This window comes from Centropristis striata, chromosome 13 (genome assembly GCF_030273125.1).
Source record: "Centropristis striata isolate RG_2023a ecotype Rhode Island chromosome 13, C.striata_1.0, whole genome shotgun sequence".
In the NCBI taxonomy this organism is placed as follows: Eukaryota; Metazoa; Chordata; class Actinopteri; order Perciformes; family Serranidae; genus Centropristis; species Centropristis striata.
In genome coordinates, this window is record NC_081529.1 from 2,884,252 (window position 1) to 2,894,921 (window position 10,670).

The 10,670-nt window shown below is 37.9% G+C and overlaps 1 protein-coding gene across 1 annotated transcript; it reads left to right on the plus strand.

Moving 5' to 3' along the window:
- Positions 1-121: 121 nt before the first annotated feature.
- jpt2 (Jupiter microtubule associated homolog 2) lies at positions 122-10,375 on the plus strand. The gene is made up of 5 exons (XM_059348243.1): positions 122-296; positions 2,213-2,364; positions 2,940-3,091; positions 5,497-5,533; positions 7,115-10,375. Exons 1-5 carry the CDS (start codon positions 244-246, stop codon positions 7,384-7,386), a joined length of 666 nt encoding a protein of 221 aa, XP_059204226.1. The 5' UTR covers positions 122-243; the 3' UTR covers positions 7,387-10,375.
- Positions 10,376-10,670: the final 295 nt, after the last annotated feature.

Consider the following 10,670-nt stretch of genomic DNA (forward strand, 5'->3'; position numbering starts at 1 on the left):
GATTGAATCGAGCGCACCTCAGCTCTCAGCAGCTTGGCAGCGGACCAATCATATTCCTCTGCGTCACAGCTGGTGGACTGAAGTTCGTCACTACGGACTTTGGCTGGGCACGCGCACGCGCAGACAGGATTCTGGTTTGGGCACGCGCACACAGACACACAGACAGGGGAACTCGCTGCTCGTCCAGTTGGCAAAGTGACGAAGTTGTCTTCGGAAACTTAAAAGGCTCGAAACAAAACCACTATGACTTCGACTAACATGTTTCAAGGGTTGGAGGGTGCGAAACCAAGTTCAAGGTGAAGAATATCAGTCGTTTAGCTTGGTTATGTGTGTAAGAAATGGCCGACAATGTGTTATATAGAGTGTGGGCAGTCGCTCAGTATCTCAATGTAGGTTAACATTATATGTGACAGGAGCAATAAGTAACTGTTGCACCAGCACTTTTTTTTTTGCTTATACCTTTCGACATAATGATAGCGATGTTTTAAGTAGAGCATGCTTGGTTTGCATTGTCTTAAAGAGAGAAGAAGTAGCTTTGTGAGCTAACCGAGCAGGCGTTGTCTGCTGCTGCGGAAGTGTGAAGCCTCTGCAGGCTGCTGCTCTTTGTGTGGCCACATTGTTCTTAAAGGACGTCCAGTTTCCTCTTTCATGCTCTGAAGCGTCATCTCTTGTGTCATATCTGCTAATTGCAAACACGTTGTTGGTTTTTAACACTGTGTGAAGATGCAGCTTTATTCAGTGGCGGTTCTAGACCAGTTTTACTGTGGGGGCCAGTGTTTAATCAGAGGGGCACATTGAAAATCGTCAAAAATTATATTTAACCCTATAAAGCCAAGTGTATCATATTTGATACATACGTTTTTGAGACCTCTACATCATCAGTGTGATATTTTTTTCCTGATGAATACATGAATTGATGATTAAAAAAAACTGAGCAACAAATTTCACAGAAATACCAGATGTAACAAAAATGATTTGCTTTGGTTCCACTGGTGGATCTGTCATTGCTGCGTGAAAACTTCATATCAGCAGATGTATGATGTTGTTTTATATGGTGAAAAATATTTTGTATGTTTGAGGAAAATGTTAAAAGGAAAGTCAAAGTTTTATTTGGTTAAAAATATTAGGTTTTATGTGATTATGTGAGTTCAAGAAAAGCAAATTGTGAGCAAAAAATTGCACAAAAAGACCTGATGTATCAAATATGATCCAAATTAAATTCATATATGAAAATTGATATTGAATTTAAAAAAAATGTTAGCTGGTTCAACAAAAACTCCAGTTTTGAAAATTTAGAATTTTCTGGCAACTATTTCACGGTTCAGGCTTTATAGGGTTAAGCATTCAAAACCTTTATTTTAGCCAAAAGTCTCATATTTGGAAGAACTACATTGATTGAAGCAATGAGACTTACCAACATTATCAATTATTTTTGTACGACAATGACATTTCTCATTTTTGTGCACAATTACTTTTTTGTGCAGTACAGTGAGAATGATCTTTATATTTAACTTTTATTGCACAATTAAACTATTATACAATGTCCACATTCTGGGTTCCTTTTGTGTACAATGAGATATTGTTTGAACAAAAAATAGGTTAGAATTGTTCCGTTATTCATTGTTATAAATTGATCATTTTATTATTAATTTGACACAGGGGCCACAGCAGGGGCCAAGGGCTTCTTCACAGGGGCAGTGGCCCCTGTTGGCCCCTGTGTAGAACCGCCACTGGCTTTATTTATAACGAGCTAATGTTAGAGTTTTCAGACGTATGGCGCCATTCCCGCTATATAATCAGATAGCCTGTCATTTAGCTGCTTTGGCTCAAGCTGTCGCCTGTACTGTACTGTACTGTAATATATTTATAGCCAGGTTACCTACTGTTTTCTACTTGCCCCCTTTGTGTGTTAGAGTGGGTAAATGACAGTAATTGGTAAACCGGAACCTCGTATGACTCAAAGGCACTCTGAAAAAACAATAATGTTCAGTCAACATCCTCTGACAACTAGTAATTTCAATAATTACACACAGTATACACAAGCAGTTATGGCGTAGTAAGATGAACGTCAAGGAAACAAGTAAAAACAATCGTCTATCTGTATTTGAAATCTGCATTTGCCAGGTCACACTTGCGCAGGTTCATTGATTTAAGGGAGACTTGCATGAATAAATTGGATACGATCAAAAATTTGTTTTTTTATCTCCTGCAGGGTGTTGCAGCCTCCTGGAGGTGGCTCCAGTAACCTGTTTGGAGGCTATGAAGACGACGCAGCAGCATCAAGAAGACCTAATAAGATGGCCTCTAAAGTTTTCGCTCCACCAGAGGAGTCCCAGAGTGTTCCCAGGCGCTCCAATCCCCCAGGTCAGACCAGCTTGTAAGGGTTAATGGATGTGCAGAGGCAGGCCAGTCAAAACATCTGTCAGTGTCCAGGGTGTAAAAACTCTAACTGTGATGTGATAATTCCAGTATAAACACTTTCACTGTTCTCTGTGCCTGAATATAATCCATCTCCAGGTTTTGTGGAGTAGCTGGTATAGTAAAGTAAGGTTTCAGGCCGGTCTACTATTGAAAAATGGTCTGAGTGTCCAGGCAGGGACTGCTGAGTCACCCTGACTTTCTTATATTTTACTGTGGCATTAGCATCCGTTAATGGTCAGTGAATTGCTGCTATGCATGACACTATAATTTTCTTGCGCACATAGTATAATACTAAAGGGCATGAAAAAGGTCAATTCAGCTGTCAAAATATTTTTCTAATCCCATATAAATAACCATAGAGTACATTCTGCCACAGTGTCATAAATCTGCAGGGCCATTGAATGGGCAGTTCAGTTCACGAGGCACTCAAAATAAAATGTCACAGAGAGTGAAGTGGGTGGAAATGACACTGGCATTACTTCAAAACTGAACACGCATCTTGGCAATACTTTATGCAGGTGGGAAGAGCAGCGGGATATTTGGAGAACCTGAACCTCCAGCTCGGCAACAGAAACCCGCACCTCCTGGTGGACCAACCAGCAACATATTCGGTGCTGCAGAGAGTGCACCAACCCAAAGCCCAAGTCGTAGCCACCCAAATAAGCCAAAGGTAGGCCATGCAGCTAAATGTCATTCTCAACTCTGACTGTATTGTATTTTGATTTTATTTATTATTTTATTTTAATGTTGTTCTTCCTAACCCCTGACTAGCTCACCAGGTAGTGAGCTATTAAAATAATCTACTCACCGCCTTACAGTTGGGGTCCAAAAGTTATCTTGTTTATCCAATATTTGATACTGTTTTTATCTTGTCAGACGTAAAAGCACATGACAGATGTGTCACATACCCTGGTGTATCGGTCTCCCCCACCGTGGGTCAATACTGTTTGTGCAACCAGGGTACTGTAAGCTTAGACTGCTGAGTCTATTGCAACAATCTCAGCAGTGACCCAATTAGATTCTAAGCAGCCCTCTTAGGAATCAGTTAAGTTAAACAGTTTTTTATGTGAAAGTGTTGAGATTGGTGTTTGTATTGCATACAGCTGTTTGCTTGCAGTCCTGGCTAGGCATGTAAACATATTCAGGTGTTTATCATGGCTGGGGAAATGGAATTTAGAAACATTTTTGGATTTTTTTTACAAGTTACTGTGCTCGGGTTCATTTGAAAAAGCCCTATTTTCTGACTGATAAGAACAATTGTCAGTATCACAGGAATTTATCATAATTTTGCCATAGCAAATGTTGAAAATGATGGACTGCTTTAAAGTGTGGTAGTATGACTTGTAAACAGTTGTCATCCTATGCCTTATTTATCACCCTGTTGCCTACAAAGACCATGTCATTGTTGCCAAAAAAATTAACACATTTTCTATATAAGCAACAAACAAAACACCTACATTAATCTGCATTATTGGCAGATTTTGAATTTCTGAACTCGGTCAAACCTCTCACAGCGTGTGTAATAGTCATTAGCTAGCTATGACACATTTTATCCTCTTCCTGGTGCTCTTGTTATATAGATGTGATGTGATTATGATCACAGACCAACATGTTCAGCCGTATTACAGGATCTACTGACTACAAGCATGAAGCCAGTATTTTAATTCTAACCAGGAAAAAGTATTGAGATTTAAATCACCTTTTCAAGAGAGATCTGGCCTTGTAGCCTGGTTAACGCTTCACATAAAGGAGCCACACCTAGGCTACAAGATTTTTACAAAGCTATTCAATTTTGAATTGAATTGAATTGAATTTTCATTTCACACACAAGTAGGAATTTTACAGATCTTCTCTCTTCTCAAAGCATGCAGTATAGGGGTGTGCCATATTGTATCGTTCACGATAATATCGGTATATTTTTTTCATGGTTAAAAAAAAATGCATATCATGATATTGGCAACATTCCTACTTCTTGATGTAGTGGCGTAAGGTTAACATTAGCTAACAATTAAATTTTAATCACAAAAAGCTATTTACTCTCTGTCGCTAAACGCATGCAGCTTTCAAAATAAGAGCACAGTGTGTTAACAGAATCTACCACAGAACTTACAAGAAGACTTTCAAAATAAGATGCCTTAAATAAAACATACAAGAACCTTTATTCTCCTTTACAAAATGTCAATAAAAATATGCCCCCGAAACCCCCTAAATGGTTATTTTTATTATTTTCTCAGACATTTTTTTATTTATTTGGCAAATGTTGAGATTTGCACTTCACACTACATTTTATATTTTTATTTATTTATACAGACTAAAAAAACCCATCATTTCTATGTCTTTTTAAGTATTTCGTAATATCGTCAAAAATATTGTTATGGCAAAAATAGCCTGAAATATCGTGATATTCTTTTAGGGCCATATTGCCCAGCCCTAATGCAGTACAAGAATTGAAAATGATGGCACATTACACATTACAGGATAATATTAAGATCATGTAGCATAGGGAGCAGTGCACCTCCGTACTTGATCTCATGGGGAAGCACATATAAACAAAATGGTGCAACAACTTGCTGTAGTAATGCTCTGCAGTGCGGAAAGAACAACCAAAGTGGAAGGTTAAACAAGTCTGAATGAGACAACGGTTGGGATGCAGTCAACCCGGATTGTCTTTAGTTCAACCAAAATTGTAAGTGAGAGTTTAACTGTCAGTTTTATTATCTGTCAACAGTAGCTTGCTAGCTGCTAATGTTATCCTCAAGGGCTAGACTGTTTAGCATGGCTCGACAACACTGTCAGCTGCTTCGGCTTGTCTCTCTTGTGGTCCCGTGTGGGAAGTACTGACGTAATCATCCAGATTTTAACTCCTGTCAAACATGTTTGAAATGATCGAGGCAGCCCTGATTAGTTCTGACCAGACTAGATTTCTCCTCTGGTTGTCAGTAGAGGAGAATCAGAGATAAATCAGCCCCACACTCCTGTAGTCTGAGCTCGTCTTATTTCAGTAGGATGAAGAAGAGGGCCTGTTTTTACGTCTTTCCATTGATGACACAGTTATAATATCTCATCTTTTTACAGGACAATCTAAGTGTCGGACCTGAACCTGAACCACCAGGTGAGTTGTTACATAAAGGAAAATGTTCAATGTATTGCATCATCCTACGCACTGTATCTTTGTCAAAGATTCTTGTTATGCAGATCAAAGGAAATAGAATATAATTTGATCTTTTCTTTGGTTAACTCCCTGAAACCCACAAAGACCCACTGCCGGGTTTTTCTTTCTGTTGAATAAATCAATTGTAAGCAAATCAAAATATTAAAATTTAAAATCAGAAGCAATTTATTGTACATAAATGTTGCTTGTCATGTCATTTGGTCAGTGATGTTCAGAAAAGCATCTGAGCAGGCTGTTTCCACAGAGAGGTTGCAAAAATATAAATAGTTAATTTGAAAAGCAGGTGGAAACCCTGTTTTAATTTGTTTTGCAATATTGGTAACAGTGGGTAGTGGGCGTTGAATATATTATATTTTATTCCAAATTTTGTAAATTAACTTATCAAATAAATGCAATCTTGGTTGGTTCTGTTATTATTATTTATGGTTTTATAACTGTTATAACTGCTAGCTATGATTGTGCTGTTTCTGTAGAGTTCAAGGAATTGCAGTGAAAATGGAGGCCACATTAAGTCAAATGTAGGGGTTGAGAAAGTTAGTAAAATGTATATTTAGAGTGTTGCACCTATTTGGTTATATTAACAAATCAATACCACATGTTGCCTTAAATTTTGAAAAGAAAGCAAGACCTTTAGAGTGTGCACAATGGCTACTTTAAGGCAGTTTTTCCGTAGGTATAGAGCGCAGGCTCATTCCATTCAAGAGCTCAACCGTGACTTTAGAAAGATGTATATATGATGACTTATATTATGTACTTCAGGCGTTTCTACTGTTTAGAGCAGGGGTGTCAAACTCAAATACACAATGGGCCAAAATTTAAAACTTGAATAAAATCGCGGGCCAACATTGAACAAATAAACCTTTCAATATATACCAAACATGTTTTGCTTTAACATTAAATATGGAACCAGCAACACTTACAATAAATAAATAAATAAAACATACAATATATAACTAAATAGTGCAGACATGCAACATCAAATTTCAAATAAAAAACACATCAATGTCATTAATTTATTAAATAAAAAATCGTATGCCTCTTTTCTAGAAGAAGAAGATTACTTGATTACTTTATTAATCGTCTAATGTTGTACTCCTTAGTTATAGCCACGTTGGCTTCATATACAAGACAAACGGTCTGTCTTTTACATAAGTAAACAGATATTCTGCCTCCCACCTGAGCTCCTGTTTTCTGCCTTTCTTTTCTCCATTTTTGGGAAGGGGTAGCTGGGAGACAGCTCTAGCTTGAGGTTGCTATGACGACTGTCACAGAGGAGCGTTTCTGGGTCCTGTCCTGATTGACGCGCCAAAACAACAGCAGGGCATTGTGGGATTTGTAGTATTAGCTGTAAATGCGCCATATAATACCGGCGGGTCAGCTTTTATAGTACAATAATAAGATAATAATTTGGTATTGCCTCGCGGGCCAAATAAAATTACACTGCGGGCCAAATTTGACACCCCTGGTTTAGAGTATTCTGTTCTGGCATTTCTTTAAGACACTTTTTTTTGTCTATCCAAGCACCTGAAGCCAAAGTCAGCACACCTGAGGTGAAGGAAGAAGCCCCTCCCCCTGCTCCCATGCCAGCCAAGGAGGAGCCTGTTGTTGCTGCCCCGGCCCCCCCAGAGCCCGAGCCTAAACCCGAGCCCCCTGCCCCCGCTACCTTAGCTCTTGATAAGACAGTTGAGACGGGAGAGCTGAAGAACCACGAGCCTCACCTGGGACCCAAGCCTCGCTCTCACAACAGGGTCCTCAACCCCCCTGGAGGAAAGTCTAGTGTGGTATTCTACTGATCAGCTGAGCACACCTCTCCTCTCTGTTTGTGTCCACACCTCCCCTGTTAATCTTCTCTCATTCCACTGGCCCTCCCCCCACGGTTACCCACGGTTACTTCACCTGTACATCTAAACACAGAGCAGGAATTTATGTTCTTCGCACCAGATTCCTATTCAAATCTGCTGTCCTCAACTTCTTGCACTTTCAGCCCTATTTCTGGCTTCCTGCTCTTTGTCCAATTCTTCTTCTTCTTCTTCTTCTTCTTCTTCTTCTTCTTCTATTTCTTCTTCTTCTTCTTCTTCTTCTTCAATGAAACCTGCAGTCATTCAATCACCAACCAATCAATCAATCAACAGGCTAGCTAATCACTTTTTACTGTCTTGACTGTTCAATCTAGATATTGCGGTTACTCTATTCACTGTTTCTGTGTTTTTGTAAAATAGTTTGGTTTAAGGCACAAGTTTGTTATCTTTAAAAGGTTTTTGCATCTCAACAATGGTTCAGACGTCGGAGTGAGTTTAGCTTTCAACAGTCCTTGAGTCAAATTATTTGCTGTCACAGAAAATTTCGGCGTAAAACTCTTTTTGCGCAAACTTCAAAGTGCTTGTTTTAAACTCTAATGTGTAGACTTTCAATCACGAGGGGGTGAATAGATCTTCTCACCAACGTAATATGTAAAATGTTTCAGGGAGTTCCTTTAGTGCCACCTTTTTTTATGCATTGCCGAATCCTCGCTGGATTACTACTTAAACCTCGTTGTTTATCAGTTTTCCAGAATATTACATCTGTCGGTCTACAACTAACGACTATATAATCAAAGCCTTATATGATCTTTCTTGCCTTCTCATTAATAACCCCTTCATATCAACACATGGCTAACATTAATGAGCTGCTGTCGGAGTACAAACTCTTTAAGGAAAGATGCCAAAAATTGACTTCTAGATGAATGCATTTTTTTTTTTTTTACACCTAAATGTTTCTGCTTCCTTTAAAGAAAATTCCATTTTGATTGTATGCAGATATATTATGCAGGTACTTTTCTGCTTTGTCCTCATTGCTTGCTTTATCTGAGAACATGCCTTTTTTTTGTTGTTGCTTGGGGTAGGCCTCTGTTTATGTTTTAAATTAAAACGGCTGAAGACAAGTGAACTCTGGACAAGCGCGTGGCCTACCTGAGTCCAGGTCGGCTCATTGATAATCACCTTTTCACCCACTTCATGACGCACATTCAGGGTATTCTGGTGCCAGCCTGTCCCCCGTGTGTTGATGTGCCTGGCAGGCAATGAGCGCAGCAGAAGAAGAAACTCCTGTGTATTGCAATAAAACTGTTGTTTTGCATTTAAAGTTTGCTTATTTTGTCTACTTTTTTAAAAACAGGGTTCGTACGGTCATGAAAAACCTGGAAAAGTTACGGAAATTGAAAATGCTATTTCTAGGTCCTTGAAAAGTTATTATAGTTAATATTTAGAATGTGTAAAATAGGCCTGCCGAATTCTTATGCATTAGTATTTCTTAAGCAGGTGTTAAGTAACCTAACCTGGAACATGTTTCAAACACTGCAAAAATAAAATTTCAGTCAGACGATTTTTTTTAACTTCAATCCATGTAAATGTGTGTTAAGAAGAATTCAAGTTGCAATTAAAACATAGCAGGTTTTATCAAAAAATGGTTTGATTTTGAGGCACCGACTACAGTGGTCCGACTGAAATGCATTAATTTTTTGGTCTTGAAAATTCATTGAAAGGTTATGGAGAAGTCATTGAAAAGTTATGGAAAACCATTGCTAAAAAAGTGTACGAACCCTGTAAAAATGTAGCAGTAACATTTTTGGACATTTAACCCTATAAAGCCTGAACCATGAAATAATTGCCAGAAAATTCAAATTTTTTTTAAACCGAGTGCTTATTAACTTGATGACGAATTTTTAAAAATAAATAAATTGCATATATGAATTCTAATTTGTATCATATTTGATACATCAGGTCTTTTTGTGCAATTTGTTGCTCACAGTTTGTTTTTCTTGAACTAACAAAAACATCAAACAACAACATTTTTAACTTTTCCTTTTTCCTCAAACATGCAAAATACATATTTTTTCCATATAACACAACATCATACTGCTGATATGAAGTTTTTTAATGCAGCAATGAATGATCCGCTCGTGGAACCTGCATATCATTTTTGCTACATCTGGTATTTTTGTGCAATTTGTTGCTCAGTTTGTTTATCTTCAACACATGTATACATCAGGTTTTTGATGATGTAGAGGTCTCAAAAATTACTGTATCTAATATGATACACTTGGCTTTATAGCGTTAATAATAACTAATCAAAGTTAAATATTTAGGTTGATTTTTACTTTTCAAAAACGGAAAGGCCATGCATATCTTGTTAAATGTTTGTTTGGATCCGTGTAAATGTGACTCACAGAATAAGTTTTGTCTGCTCTAGTTTTAGACTTCATTCTTGAATCACTGACACTGATGCTTTTGTCCTGATTTGCCCGTTGGCAGCACTATGTGCAAGCTGCTTGTTCTGAGACAAAATGGCCACTTTATGCCCGGGAGGACAATGTAGTTTTAGCTTTGCAATACACTTTGGAATCTGCGGTAATGTTTTTCATTTTGTCAGCAACAACAACAGTCTGAAAGAGCAGACGAAATCATGTTCTGTAAATATACACTGACACAGAAATGGCCCTATTAGTGTGATACCAGGCAGCCCACAAAACTAACTCTCCTTATATTTTACAGTTGTTTTTTTTTATAACTTTCTTTTTATTGTTTCTCCCTTAAAGCAGTGTAGAACATTATACATACAAGTAAAATAAAACAAAACAAAAAAAACTAACATCAAAAAAGGAACATGTTGGATCATTATATTTCTACAGTTAGATCCTGTATTAATGTCACTGTGATAGTCCTTGCCCTGTCGTTTTTATGTATTCTGTCCATTTCTCCCATTTCCGGCAGCATTGATCCTCTTGAATCCTTATTTTATGAGTCATTTGTTCCATAATGTGTATTTCGTCCATTATTTTCATCCAATCTTGTGTTGGTGGGTCTGTCTTGTACCACCTTCTCGTGATTGCCTTTTTGCAGGCTACTAGCATAATTTTCATTATGTACCTGTCGTCTTTTAATACAACATTACCCGTCATGATACCAAGATACAACAATGTACAAGACATAGGTACAACATAACCCAAAACTCTGCCTATAGCTAAATCAACATCTTCCCAGAATTTCGCGATCTTAGGGCAGAGCCAAAACACATGGCCCACATTTATATCTCCACAGCT

Coding starts and splice junctions, on each gene's coding strand:
- jpt2 (XM_059348243.1), top strand. CDS start 244: ATGACTTCGACTAACATGTTTCAAGGGTTGGAGGGTGCGAAACCAAGT. Junction 297..2,212: donor GGTGCGAAACCAAGTTCAAG/GTGAAGAATATC, acceptor TATCTCCTGCAG/GGTGTTGCAGCCTCCTGGAG. Junction 3,092..5,496: donor GCCACCCAAATAAGCCAAAG/GTAGGCCATGCA, acceptor ATCTTTTTACAG/GACAATCTAAGTGTCGGACC.